The sequence below is a fragment of the Pseudoliparis swirei genome, chromosome 1 (genome assembly GCF_029220125.1).
Source record: "Pseudoliparis swirei isolate HS2019 ecotype Mariana Trench chromosome 1, NWPU_hadal_v1, whole genome shotgun sequence".
NCBI classification, from domain to species: Eukaryota; Metazoa; Chordata; class Actinopteri; order Perciformes; family Liparidae; genus Pseudoliparis; species Pseudoliparis swirei.
Window position 1 is genome coordinate 17,079,065 of NC_079388.1, and position 13,537 is coordinate 17,092,601.

General features: G+C 53.1%; 1 protein-coding gene across 3 annotated transcripts in view; it reads left to right on the plus strand.

Moving 5' to 3' along the window:
* Window positions 1-13,259, plus strand: part of arid1ab (AT rich interactive domain 1Ab (SWI-like)) — a 58,392-nt gene extending 45,133 nt beyond the window's left edge. For all 3 annotated transcript variants that reach the window (XM_056418266.1, XM_056418350.1, XM_056418428.1), the window contains 15 exons: window positions 399-488; window positions 2,139-2,309; window positions 2,793-3,273; window positions 3,849-3,994; window positions 4,119-4,216; window positions 4,319-4,528; window positions 4,668-4,872; window positions 6,701-6,833; window positions 7,272-7,447; window positions 7,541-7,670; window positions 7,796-7,915; window positions 8,080-8,176; window positions 8,377-9,196; window positions 9,620-9,750; window positions 9,847-13,259. In XM_056418266.1, coding sequence (XP_056274241.1) covers window positions 399-488; window positions 2,139-2,309; window positions 2,793-3,273; window positions 3,849-3,994; window positions 4,119-4,216; window positions 4,319-4,528; window positions 4,668-4,872; window positions 6,701-6,833; window positions 7,272-7,447; window positions 7,541-7,670; window positions 7,796-7,915; window positions 8,080-8,176; window positions 8,377-9,196; window positions 9,620-9,750; window positions 9,847-11,790 — 4,952 coding nt within the window. In that variant the 3' untranslated portion in view covers window positions 11,791-13,259. The remainder of the gene's footprint in view (window positions 1-398; window positions 489-2,138; window positions 2,310-2,792; window positions 3,274-3,848; window positions 3,995-4,118; window positions 4,217-4,318; window positions 4,529-4,667; window positions 4,873-6,700; window positions 6,834-7,271; window positions 7,448-7,540; window positions 7,671-7,795; window positions 7,916-8,079; window positions 8,177-8,376; window positions 9,197-9,619; window positions 9,751-9,846) is intronic.
* Window positions 13,260-13,537: the final 278 nt, after the last annotated feature.

Here is a 13,537-nt window from a genome sequence, read left to right on the forward strand (position 1 = left end):
AGCGAGTTGGGTGCTGTCACGAACAGCTGACAGATTTAGAGATTTAATTCAACACTTGCTCACTCACAAATACATCGAATCCCATTTGAAATTCATGAAGTGACTTGCCAGATGGGAACATTTTCTCCTAACATGATGCCCGTAAACCATCCAGACGGCACAGAAACGGAAGTTACGACGCCACCAACAACTCATGGTGGAGAGCAATATAACAGCAGCCAACAGGACACTGTCATTGTCTTTCTTTTTTATTGTATTGCATTTTATTTGCTTTGTGGTCCTTTTGATGGCCAATATTGTGAGGTTTAAACTGATAACTAAAGCAATCGGATTTCTCAAGTCCTTTTTTCCCCCAAGCGAGTTGCTGAGCCCCTTTTTGTGTCGTTGCTGTCCTGCAGGTAATCAGATGCCTCCGCGGCCGCCCAGCGTCCAGTCAGACACCATCATGCACTCTTCCATGAACCAGTCCGCCATGGGCCAGGAACGGGGTGAGTGTTGAGACGCGCGCTTCACGATGTTGTTGGGATCAAATGCCCGGCTCAAAACGCCGAATGAGAAGCCTTTTTAAAAATAGCAACCAACCACTGATCGGAGGCCAAGAAAAAAAAAGTGCAAGAATGTGTGCCCAGCATGCTGCTGGGCACACATTCTTGCACTTTTTTTTTGTCTGTTTGCATTTGGGCCTCGCCCCCCCAGGCTGTATTTTTAAATAAGAATGTGCTTATAGGCTACTTGCCAGGTCAAATCAGAGTTACTGGAGTCAGACACACTCAGTGCGTTTACATGCAATCGAATTATTGGCTTAGTCGGACTGAAATCGAATTATCCGTTTCATGTAAACACCTTAGTCGGACTATGTGCGGTCTGACTTCGGTCCGATTAACACCCCTGGATAGCTCGGTCCGATCCAGTTGATAATTCGACTCTCGCGGCATGTAACTCTGAATTCGATTCGGAACTGGACTTTGCGTCTTTGCGCATGCTCGAGATCCGCCGCCTCCTCCTCCCATCCTCCCATGTCGTGACCCGGAAGTCGAAAGAGACGATAAATTAAATTCTCCGTGTACCTTCCGCGACGGCGTCTTCTCTCCGTTATCAACTCAGCCAATAGCGCCATTTGCATTCGCTGTACTCCTATTAACACCATGGAAGAATAGTAGAGGGATGTAGCTTCGCCTTGCTCTCTGTTCGCCATCTTTCTCCAAATGTTGTTGTTGGTGGTGGTGAAGAGGTCAAGCGGAAATGGCTGTATCACCACGAGTTGTAATGAAAACAGCGCCACCTATCGTATCGGATATGACATGCTTTCGGCCAATGATTCGAATTACTCACTGCCATGTATATTGGGATAACAGCTGATCCCCCAAAAGATAGCATAGTCCGACTAAAGCAAGATTAGAATTATACCATCATGTAAACGCACTGACTGAACCTCTGTGTCATTGTGATGGAGCAAAGAGCGGGGTTCTTCACATTACATTACATTTCATTTAGCTGACACTTTTATCCAAAGCGACTTACAAGCATGTTACATTCATACACCGTCAACACAACTACGTGGAGCAACTCGGGGCGAAGTGTCTCGCTCAAGGACACATCGACTAGGGCGGGGATTAAACCGCCAACCCACTGATTGAAAGACAAACCCGCTAACCACTGACCCACAGTCGCTCCTTCGCACAGATCCACGACCTTTTTTGTTGATGGTAAATATTTAATGACCGAGACAGCTGATCTCTCCACCTCCCATGGGAGACATGCTTGCACTACCTGGATGTACCAGATGGGGCGAGGCCCTTCTTCCTCGTGTCTTTATTTTTCATACAAAGTAGATTTCAACCCATGGCTGACTGCGGACGCCTCGGTGAAACAATCCATTTAGCGTCATTTGAGGCTGAGGCTAAAGTAACTTTCACTTCTGTCTCGCCTCCACTTGCATTAATGTCGTGTCAACAACCGATCTTGCCACAAAAATGTAGCTTTCAGCCTCAAGGTAACACGCAACAAAGAATGTGTTGCTTCAGTCGGCTACATTCACCATCAGCACTGGTTGTACACGTGAAGAGCGCTCGCCAGTGACGTGTCGTGCAAGTGATGGATTGTGTATCTGATGATGCTTTCTCCCGATCCCCCCCCAGTGTACATGCGAAACCCTCAGATGCCTCCCTACGGGTCCCCTGGTCAACCTGGCTCCGCCTTATCTCCACGCCAGTCCTCGGGAGGCCAGATGCATGCTGGGATGGGACCATATCCTCAGAACAACTCGATGGGCAACTATGGGCCTCAGGGGGGGCAGTATGGTCCACAAGGTGAGGCCTCAGGGTAGAAGTGTTAGCACGGGTTGCTTTACTTTCTTATTTTTTAAAAATCCTAAATCTATTATGGATGAGTTTACAGTTGTCTCTTGCAGCCATACCAGTTTTGTAGATAGCCCAGGTAAAAGTAACAACATATTTTTTTTAAAGCTTTGAAGATTCCTCTCACTTCATATACTTATGAAATTCTATCACTTAACTTTGAAGTCTCGGATGGCTTCCGCGAGCTTTGAAGAAGTTCTTCTATAAGTCATAGCGGCGATAAACGACAGCCAGAAAAAGGTCTGCTTCATCAGGCTGCTTGTCAGAACAGGCAGTGCGGAGGTAAATTTAGAGCTGGCTAAAAACTCTTTATCTCGTCAGAGAGAGATGAATCGAAGTCCTCATACAGTTTCTAAACGCAGTCGGATGACACGGATTGATGGTTGTGAGAACCAGGCTAAAGTCTGCATGGCTGTCTATTTGTCACCCTTCCAGGTTACCCCAGGCAGCCCGGCTACACAGGGATGCCCAACGCCAACTACCCCACCGGCCCCGGCATGAGCGGCTCCATGAACCCCATGCCTGGTCAGGGCAGCGGCGCTCCGTATGGCAACGTCCCGCCTGGCAACATCCCGCCTGGCAACGTCCCGCCTGGCAACGTCCCGCCTGGCAACGTCCCGCCTGGCAACGTCCCGCCTGGCAACGTCCCGCCTGGCAACGTCCCGCCTGGCAACGTCCCGCCTGGCAACGTCCCGCCTGGCAACATCCCGCCTGGCAACGTCCCGCCTGGCAACGTCCCGCCTGGCAGAATAGGGCCGGGGCAGATGGGCGCTCGGCCCTTGGGTCCCGCAATGGCGTCAAACATGGCCGGCATGCCTCCTCAGGTGGCGTCCGGGATGTGTCCCCCTCCGGCCATGAACAGGAAGGACGGCGGCCCCTCCATGCACCACGGGCCCACAAACTCCGTACACAACAGGTGGGTGATTCCCGCTACCGGCTGCATTAGTGTCTCGGCGAAACACGAGGGAGCAGTTAAATGTCAAGGGTCGGACTGATGCGTTAAGACACTCCACTCGGGAGAGATTTTTTTGTTTGTTGGTTTGCTGAATTTGAGTGTGTGCCTTCTTGTATGTGCGACCAAGACAAATGATTGGCTCTTCCCACGTGCAAGCCGGTCTGCTGCGTGTTGTGGTTCCCGAGTGTGCCGCAGAGTTGATGGCAGTGGACCAAACACTTATCCATGAGAGAAATGGAAAAAAAACGTGGCTAGAGAGAGAGAGAAAGAGAGAAAGCATTCTCTGAGAACAGTGAATCACATCTTTCCCCTGCGAAGACGCCAGCTCAGCCTACAGAGAGAGACACTCGTGGGCTCGGCAATCGCTGGCGTCATATGACGTAAATTGATGTTTCCTACAGAATAAGCTAAACTCGGCAAACGCACAGACGCGTGAAATGCGTAGAGTTGTTGCAGAATCACAGAGACGACGAAGTTTCTTTGGGTTTCTTTGGATTTTGTCTGTTTTCTTTCTTAACAAGCATTTTCTTCCCTAGGCCTCCTGGCTACCCTAACATGGCCCAGGGCATGATGGGAACAGGCTCTCCGTACGGCCCTGGAATGAACAGCATGCAGGGTATGATGAACCAGGCAGGGCCTGGGCCGTACCCGACGGGGGCAAACACGGCCAACAACACTCCTGGTGAGTAAAAGCTACACTGAGCAGCGATCGAGCGGTAGACTGTGGCCATGGTAGCTGGTGTAGACTGGAAATCATTTGTCCCCCCCCCCACCCCCACCCCCTCCTTTTATTACCGTTTTATTAGGAATGGCTCCCAGTGCGGAGTTTGGCGTGGAGAAAATGAACCCTACCCAGAAGATAAACAACAAAGTGGAGGGGACTCCCAAGCCTGAAACCAAAAAGGTAAAGTTCTTAATCCATGAGAGGATTACTTTTGATGGTCATCAGAGCGTCTTTTTCTTCTTCTTGAAATCTCACGATATCCTCCCGTCGTCTGTCCCGTAGAAGTCGAGCTCTTCCACCATCACGAACGAAAAGATCACTCGTCTGTACGAGCTCGGTGCAGAGCCGGAGAGGAAGATGTGGGTGGATCGATTTCTGGCCTTCGCCGATGAGAAGGCCATGGGCATGAGCAACCTGCCCGCCGTCGGACGCAAGCCCCTCGATCTCTACCGGCTCTACGTGTGCGTCAAAGAGATCGGCGGCCTGACCCAGGTAGGCCTGGATTTTGCCTGAATTTGTTGGGGGGGTCCTGCAGATTACAGCAGACGGCATCGTCCTCCCTATACGGCCGTTGTGTGCAGCGTTCTGAGCCCGCTCCTTCCTCTTATCGCCCCCCCCCCCCCCCCGCCAGGTGAACAAGAACAAGAAGTGGAGGGAGCTGGCCACCAACCTGAACGTGGGCACGTCGAGCAGCGCGGCCAGTTCACTCAAGAAACAGTACATCCAGTGTTTGTTCGCCTTCGAGTGCAAGATCGAGCGCGGCGAGGACCCGCCCGCAGAATTCTTCAACACGGACACCAAAAAGAGCCAGCCGAAGGTCCAGCCTCCCAGCCCAGGTGAGCTCCCCCCCCCCCCCCCGCCTCTCTTGAGTTCAATCACGCTGATGAATAAACGTGTCTTTAATTTTTCCATCTCCCTTGAGTGCAGTGTGGTTTCCATGCAATTCGTCACATCCTCTTTGCTCTGTTTGCCTCGCATCATCTGCCCTATGAACGAGTGTATTTTATTGTATCTGTATGATTATATTAATGGCGGTGTTGAAAGCCGCTCTTATGCCGTGGTTTTGTCATCTTCTGCACGGGGCCTGCCGTCCGTCTTCCGTGAATCGATGCCAATTTTTGCCACATGTGTGCTGCAAGTCACAGAAGTGCTCCGCGTCCTCTGGACGGTTCCACGAACACGTCTCTTGAGAGAAGACTCTGTGGCATTTGCACAGGGCATGAGGAAGAGACGCGTCCTTTCAGACTCGCCCCGCTGTCTTTTTGTTGTCGTCCCACCAGCATGCCACATCTTTCAATGCACTCTGAATGGCGGGTAAAAGTCAGTGTGTATACTGGCAGTCAGTCAGAGGTTAGGGGGTAGGGGGGTGTAGTGGGGGGGGGGGGGGTCACGTGACAATGTGTCGCCTGGAAGCTGTTTGTTTTGGAGGGACTCCGGTTTTTTTCCCGCTGCCAGGAGCAACCACACCAGGAGCGACCACGTGCTGCTTCGGTCTGGCCCCGACCCATGCTGTCAGACACGGGGCACTGAGTCAGCGCCGGGGTGTTGTTACAGGAGACGTCAGGGTGCTCGTCTGCTGGCATCGGCCCCTCTGGTCGGTACGAAGGAAGAGCTGAGGAAGAGGCGTCGAGGGGCGGGAGGTGATTTGGCGATAGCGGCGCCCCGGCAGCGCCGTGCCCTCGCTGCCTGTTGCCCGGCCCAGGGCGACGCTCCCCGGAGATTAGTGCTCAGCCAGAAATGATGAATGGGGGGGGAAGAGGCTTTAATGTGTGTGTGTGTGCGTGCGTGTGAAAGTCATGCAACTCTCTCTCTCTCTCTCTGTTTCTACCATGCTATGATTTTCCTCCTCATGAGATCCTCCCCCTCCCCTTTCCTCCCTTCATCTTTAGTAGAGGGAAATCCCTGCCCAGAGGGAGGAGGGGGAGGGGGAGCCGGTTAGTGTGTGTGTGTACGTGTGTGTGTGTGTGTGTGTGTACGTGTGAGAGCTTGAGGGGTGATGTGAATAAATGTGACCTGCCAGTGACTCCGGTGTTGTGTGTTAGTTTAGTGAATGGGAACCTGTGAGTCATCAGACCGGCGTGCTAATAGTGAGAAGTCCCGAGCTGAAGTTAAGGATGAGCGCCGCTATGTCACACACGGACACGATGCCAAACAACCGCTCACCCTCATGCCCACTTACACGACGCGCCGTCTCCTGTCCCCACAGGTCAGGGAGTAATCTGTCACAGTCGGAGGGTTCAGATCATTGTTTCCTGGAGTCTCTGAGGCCCGGTGGTGGGTGGGTGAGGAGGAGGAGGGCGGCGGAAGCGGTGATGCGGGGGTGTTGTGATGAGCTGGAAAATTCAACATTTTCGCTGGCTGTGCACTCAAAAGCTAGTCGGCTTGACACAAACCGTTTTCCTCTGTGCCGCGCTTAGGAATTTCTTAATGGGATTTAGGATTGCCAAAAGCAGCATGTGTTCCTGAAAGCCCCTAGCAGTGCTCGGGCTCTCCACAGCACTATCCCGCCTCACTATCAACTCTCAACTCTCGCTTTTCTTCCTGCAGTGAAGGCACGAAGAGGGCATGCTCTTTGAATTATCTAGACTCTGGGATTTTCAACCCAGAGGATTTTTGTCGTTTACAAGCACTCAGTGTGTGTGTGTGTGTATCGTTGTTTTGCAGCTGGCTCCGGATCCCTGCAAGGACCCCAGACTCCTCAGTCCACCAGTAGTTCGATGGCAGAAGGTGGAGACCTGAAGCCCCCAACCCCCGCCTCCACCCCGCAGACACAAATTCCTCCAATACCTGGCGTCAGGTACGAGTTAGAAGCAACGATATCAAGTTTTCCGATGATGTCAGCAATGTCAGGAATCATCACAATAAAGTGAAAGTGGTCCCTGTGGCAGAATTGGATCATTGCAGCAGAAAATGGAGAACAAAAAACAGGAACAAGTTATGTAATGTGAGGTCATGTTAAGATATACACTCACCCAACCAGCCTGTGGGGTAAAGACATTATTATTATTTTATCGATGGATGTGTTTGGTTAAAATCTGATATCGATATTGCAACACAGTTTAGATGGTTATAGAATCCTGGTATCTTATCATTTCATGAACTCGAAATTAATAATAATCCCAAAATTCAAAAAAAATCTAAAAGAAATTACCAATAATTTTGAAAAACGTATACAAAGCAAAACAAATTCCAACATATTAGACATTTCAATAACACGCCTCCTTCCCTCTTGTAGGAGTAGCGTGAATCTGCAGGACCCCTTTGCGGATGGCGGAGACCCAGCGTTCTCCAGAAGGAACGCATTGACTCCTAATTCACAGGGGTACCAGCCTGGGATGGGGGGCCCGGAGATAACAGCTCGAATGGGGCCCTACGAGTCCAACAAGGACCCCTTCGGTGGCATGAGGAAAGGTGAGCGACAGCCAGACCAGCGACTCCGTTGCTGCAGGTGAGCTGCAGCGCTCCAAAGCTAACAGCCGCCTTTTTGTTTTCTCTTTTCGTAAGCTGGAGAGCAGTTCATGCAACCGGGCCCCAACAGTGGGATGGCAGAACAGTACAACCGGGGCCCGCCAGGCCCGATGGGTAACATGCAGATGGGCCAGAGGCAACAGTACCCTTACGGATACGACAGGAGGTAAACACACGGCATCATTGTTGTACTTGTATAGATCTGGACCGCATGTACGGGTTCGACGAGATTTGGATCGGGCCCTTTTAACGCAAGTCAGATTAACTGCTGAGTGTTGTTTGTGTTCACAGACAAGAGCCGGGCATGGGCCCCGACGGCAGCATGGGACCAGGAGCTCCTCAGCCCAACATGATGCCTTCTGGTGCCGACACCGGGATGTACTCGCCCAGCCGCCCTCCGCCACAGCAACGGTCAGTACCCACACAGAGTGCTACGATCGGTCGGTACTGAAGGAGAAGTCTGAATTACTGAAGGATTCCCCGTGTTGACATTTCAAACAAAAGCTCTCTTTGGATTCACCGTGAAGAAGGAGCATTTGAATTGTAATGGTGGGACCGTTTGTTATTGTTTTCAGGCAAGAATCCTATACCAATCAGTACCCTGGCCAAGGAGCGCCCCCTGGTGGCCCATACCCGAATCAGCAGCCAGGAATGTATCCACAGCAGCAACCGGTAAGAACATTTTGTTCGGCAATTGCGTTGCTCTTAATGCAACTCGTTTCCGCTCCTTTTTTTTTTCCTATATATGTGTGAAAGGAAGAATTATCCATATGTGCCGGTGTTCTATGGAAGAGGGGCACGTTATCATTCTGCTCTAACTGTGATGGATTCTCATTTGTTAAGTATAAAATCTGACTCTTGTGTTCTGGCAGAACTACAAGCGTCCCGTGGATGGAGGCTACGGTCCTCCTGCCAAGCGCCACGAGGGAGAAATGTACAATGTCCCCTACAGTGGTCAGCAGCAGCCAGGGCCCCAGCCCTCGGGGCCCCAGGGCCAACAAGACATGTATAACCAGTATAATGCATATCCTGGAGGGGACCGCAGACCACCAGGCCCACAGAACCAGTTCCCTTTCCCTTTTGGCCGGGACCGGGTGCCGTCGTCCGCAGGCCCGAACTCCCAGTCCCCAATGCCTCCCCAGATAATGTCGAGCCCCATGCCTTCGGGTCCCGACGGCCCCCAGGGCCCGATGTGGCAGGGTCGCAATGAGATGGGCTACCCCAACTATCCCAACAGACAGGGACCTCCTGTACCGGGCCAGGTCCCTGGCTACCACGGCATGAACCGCTCCGAGGAGGTGATGCCCTCAGACCAACGCATGAACCACGAGGGCCAGTGGCCCGGCCACGTCAACCAGCGGCCGCCGCCGTTTGGCCCCGGCGGTTCTGGACCTCCCATGACCAGACCCTTGCCATCCACCTACCAGACTTCGCAGAATCACATTCCTCAGGTGTCGAGCCCGACACCGATGCCCCGGCCCATGGAAAGCAGGACGTCGCCCAGCAAGTCCCCCTACATGCATCCGGGGATCAAAGTGCAGAAAGCTGGACCCCCGGTACCCGCCTCCCACATTGGTCAGGCTCCAGTGCAGCAACCCATGATCAGGCGAGATGTGACCTTCCCGCCTGGCTCCGTGGAGGCCTCCCCGCCCCATCTGAAGCCCCGCAAACGGCTCACCATGAAAGAAATCGGTGCAGAACCTTTATTTCACGCCTCTCCGTGTATCTAGAGAAGCTAGACAAAGTGCAATGAGACAGTTCATTGTATGTAGTATACGTCCTCAAATGTTTTAAACTTAAACACAGATTATTTAGAACAGTGGGACTGATAAAGTCCATTTCTTTAAAGTACTGATCACCACCAAATATCTGATGAATGACGCCTGCGTATCTGACTTGGATTAATAACCATGTGAGGCTCCTCCCTGGCACTGGGAGAGCGAATTTTGAATTGTTGAACAGATAAAAGCTGCTTATTTGGTGAAATTAGTAATGGTTAAAGTAGAAAAGTAATTGGTAAGGGTTCACAGATCCGTGAACCCCTTCCCCTCACAGCTGTAGTATCGGATCATGATCCAGTTTGCTTGTATTCATTCAGTTTTTGTGTTTTCACAGGCACTCCGGAGGCTTGGAGAGTGATGATGTCACTAAAGTCAGGCTTACTAGCGGAGAGCACCTGGGCCTTGGACACCATTAACATTTTACTGTATGATGATAATAGCATTACTACTTTTAACTTATGCCAGGTAAGCTCAACAAACCGAACCGTGAAACGTGCATGCACAGAACACGATGAGTTTTACGGGATCGTTGTGAGATCACCATCTTCTTTGGCTTCTCAGCTGCCGGGGTTCCTGGAGCTGGTGGTGGAGTACTTCAGACGCTGCCTCATCGAGATCTTTGGCATCTTAAAGGAGTACGAAGTCGGAGACCCCGGCCAGCGCACCCTCATCGACCCCGACGCGGCCGAGGATCCCGACGACGACATCCTCATGCCCGAGGGCGAGGGCATGGACGTGGACGAAGAGGACGAAGAGGACGAAGAGGACGAGGAGGCGGAGGAAACCAAGGCCGCTCCCGACGCCCCGGCACTGGTCCAGGTGAAACTGGAGGAGGAGGGCTCACACAAACACGCGTCTTCAGAGGACGAGGACGAGGAGAAGGAGAAGGAGTCTTCTATCAAGGCCCCCGATACCTCGACCTCGGGGTCCTCCCAGGATCCCAACCTGCACTCGGAGAAGCCCCGGCAGGCCAGCAAGTTTGATAAGCTGCCCATCAAGGTGGTGCGGAAGAAGAACCCCTTCCTGGCGAACCGCCCGTCCAAGCTCGGCCAGCGGCAGAGCTTCGACAGCGGCCTGACCCACTGGAGCATCGGCGGCGGCGACACCACCGAACACATCCAGACCCACTTCGAGAGCCGGCTGGACCTCAAGCAGCGCCAACGCAAGCCGGCGGCCGCGGAGGGCCGCAAGAAGGCCCGGCCGACCGCGACGGAGAACCCCGAGAAGTCCGAGTCCAACGGGGAGAGTCGACCTCGGCAGCAGCCGCTGCCCGAGTCGTCCGAACCGCAGAAGTCGGAGACTCCTCCTTCTCCTCCTCTTCTTCTTCTTCCGATCGGTGCGCCGGTCACGGCCACGATCGGCGACGTCCTCTCCGCCCGCCCGGGCTCGGTCACCGAGGAGGGCGCCGAAGAGCAGAAGGAGAACGGCAAGTACCTGTTCAGCATCGACCCGGACCTGCAGAGCCGCCGCAACATCAAGATCCTGGAGGACGAGCCGCACAGCAAGGACGAGACGCCGCTCAGCACGCTGTCGGACTGGCAGGACTCGCTGGCCCGGCGCTGCATCTGCGTCTCCAACATCGTGCGCAGCCTCTCGTTCGTCCCCGACAACGACCTGGAGATGTCGAAACACCCGGGCCTCCTGCTGCTGCTGGGCCGCCTGGTGCTGCTCCACCACCGGCACCCCGAGCGCAAGCAGCCGCCCGTCACCTACGAGAAGGAGGAGGAGGCCGAGGGCGTGAGCTGCGAGCGCGACGAGTGGTGGTGGGACTGCCTGGAGGCGCTGCGGGAGAACTGCCTGGTCACCCTGGCCAACATCTCGGGCCAGCTGGACCTCTCCGTCTACCCGGAGAGCATTTGCCTGCCGCTGCTGGACGGCCTGCTCCACTGGGCCGTGTGCCCCTCGGCGGAGGCCCTGGACCCCTTCCCCACGCTGGGGCCCCACGGCTCGCTGTCGCCCCAGAGACTGGTCCTCGAGACCCTCAGCAAGCTCAGCATCCAGGACAACAACGTCGACCTCATCCTGGCCACGCCGCCGTTCAGCCGCCTGGAGAAGCTGTACGGCTCGCTGGTGCGCATGGTCGGCGAGCGCAAGGTGGCGGTGTGCCGCGAGATGGCGGTCGTCCTGCTGGCCAACTTGGCGCAGGGCGACAGCCTGGCGGCGCGCTCCATCGCCGCGCAGAAGGGCAGCGTGGGCAACCTGCTGGGCTTCCTGGAGGACAGCCTCGCCGCCACGCAGTACCAGCAGAGCCAGCAGAGCCAGCAGAGCCAGCAGAGCCAGAGCGCCGTGCTGCAGATGCAGGGAGGACCTCAGTTCGAGCCCACGAGCGTGGACATGATGCGGCGGGCGGCCCGCGCCCTGCACGCCCTCGCCAAGTTGGAGGAGAACCACTCGGAGTTCACGTTGTACGAGTCGCGGCTCCTGGACATCTCCGTGTCCCCGCTCATGAACTCTCTGGTGTCCCAGGTGATCTGCGACGTACTGTTTCTGATCGGCCAGTCATGACGGCCGTGGGGAGGTCTCCGCTCTGCCTCTTTCCGTTGCCCCGCCCCCCTTTTCTTTGTGTGCGTGCGTGTGTCTGTCGCGTGTGAGTGAGAAGAGCAAAGCTGACTGTGTCCTTTTTATTTTTCTTTGTTTTTTATTTATGCAAAATCACCTCGGATTCCACTGTCTTTTCGGCCACCTCCCCCCTGCTTCTCACTAAAGGAAGGAATACCATGAAGTAGCTGTGGATTTTTAAAAAGAAACGTCTCAAAACGGAAAGATACTGACACGGAAGAGCGGATCGGAACCCCGGGCGCCCGGACGGAGCGCGGCGCCCCGCGGCAAAAAAGAGGACTTGTTTTTTAATGAAAAGAAGAAAATCTCCAGGGAAAAAAAAAAGAAATAAGAAACTGTAACCAAAGTTGCTGTCTCGTTTACAGTGAGTTTTGGGGGATGCATGCTCGCCTTTCTCCCTCGGGGGAGGGGTCGGCAGGGGGAAGAGGGCACGGACGAAACAATCCACGGACACCCGGACCGCGGTGTGGTGGACTTGCTGTAACTTTGGATGCGATGGACTCCGCCCCACGGGAACCGCGTCGGCGGCTGTGAACGGACACTCGTCATGGGAGGCCTGTGCAGTAGATTGTAGGACTTTTTTTCTGTACTGTACACCTTAAAAAACTGTAAACATACTGTAATAATACTGTTTCACACTGAGATACGCTGGCTTGGCAGCAAACTGTAGTTTTTGAAAACAGTTTTAGTTAATGTCGAAAGAGAAAACGGCTTTCCCCCCAAAGTATGGTGAACCTACAACACCCCGACCTCTTCTCTTTGTCCCTTGATTGTATGACTTGACCCTTATATTAAAAAGTCACCTCTTTAGGACTGGTCCTCAACTCTAGATGCAGTCCAAGCTGCAGTGTATATATGATGTTGTACATTACACCTCTATCTCTATCTCTCTCAACTTCTGTTGCTCTTCACCATTTTTAATCTTTGACGATTACAAGTCTCCTCGCCCCCCCGCCCCCTTCCCCCCTGCATCAAGTACGCCAACGTGATTACTTGACGCCCACCCTCTCCGTTACCGAGGCGCCTCACCCCGCTCGTGTCGCTCTCCGGGGGCGTTCAGCTGCTGTCCAACGCCACCCCCCCCAACAAACAACTTCAAAGTTTCAAGTTTGTCTCCGGTCCGGGTGTAGAGAATATAACAAAGATCATGTCTGTGGTTCCATCTGAGCTCCTTCATAAATGACAAACTAAGACCGTGATGAAGAAAACCATTTTTTATTTGTTTTGTTTATTTTTTTGTTTTTGTTTTTTTCAGTGATGCGGATTCTGCATATTTGTATTTCAGATGATGTAGCTAAAAACTTGATGTAAATTCCTCTTTTTTTCCTTTTTTGGCTTAATGAATATCATTTATTCAGTATGAAATCTTTATACTATATGTTCCACGTGTTAAGAATAAATGTACATTAAATCTTCGTATGACGTTTGCTGTGGATTTTTAAAATATATATTTATACATATATATATATATTACCCTCATACATGGTGGCGGCAGCGGTAAATAAAATCCTGAATTTTTCATTGGGCTCGCACCTCATCTGCACAGAGACGCGTCTGAGAGCGCCGCGTCGCGCGTTGTGCTGACGCGGCTGATATTTACCCGTGTAGACGGACGGCGTTTCTCAATTCAAAGTACACGAGTACAGACTTGTGTTCTTTTGGAGTCTGGTCTTGGGAGTCCAGACTCCGGAGG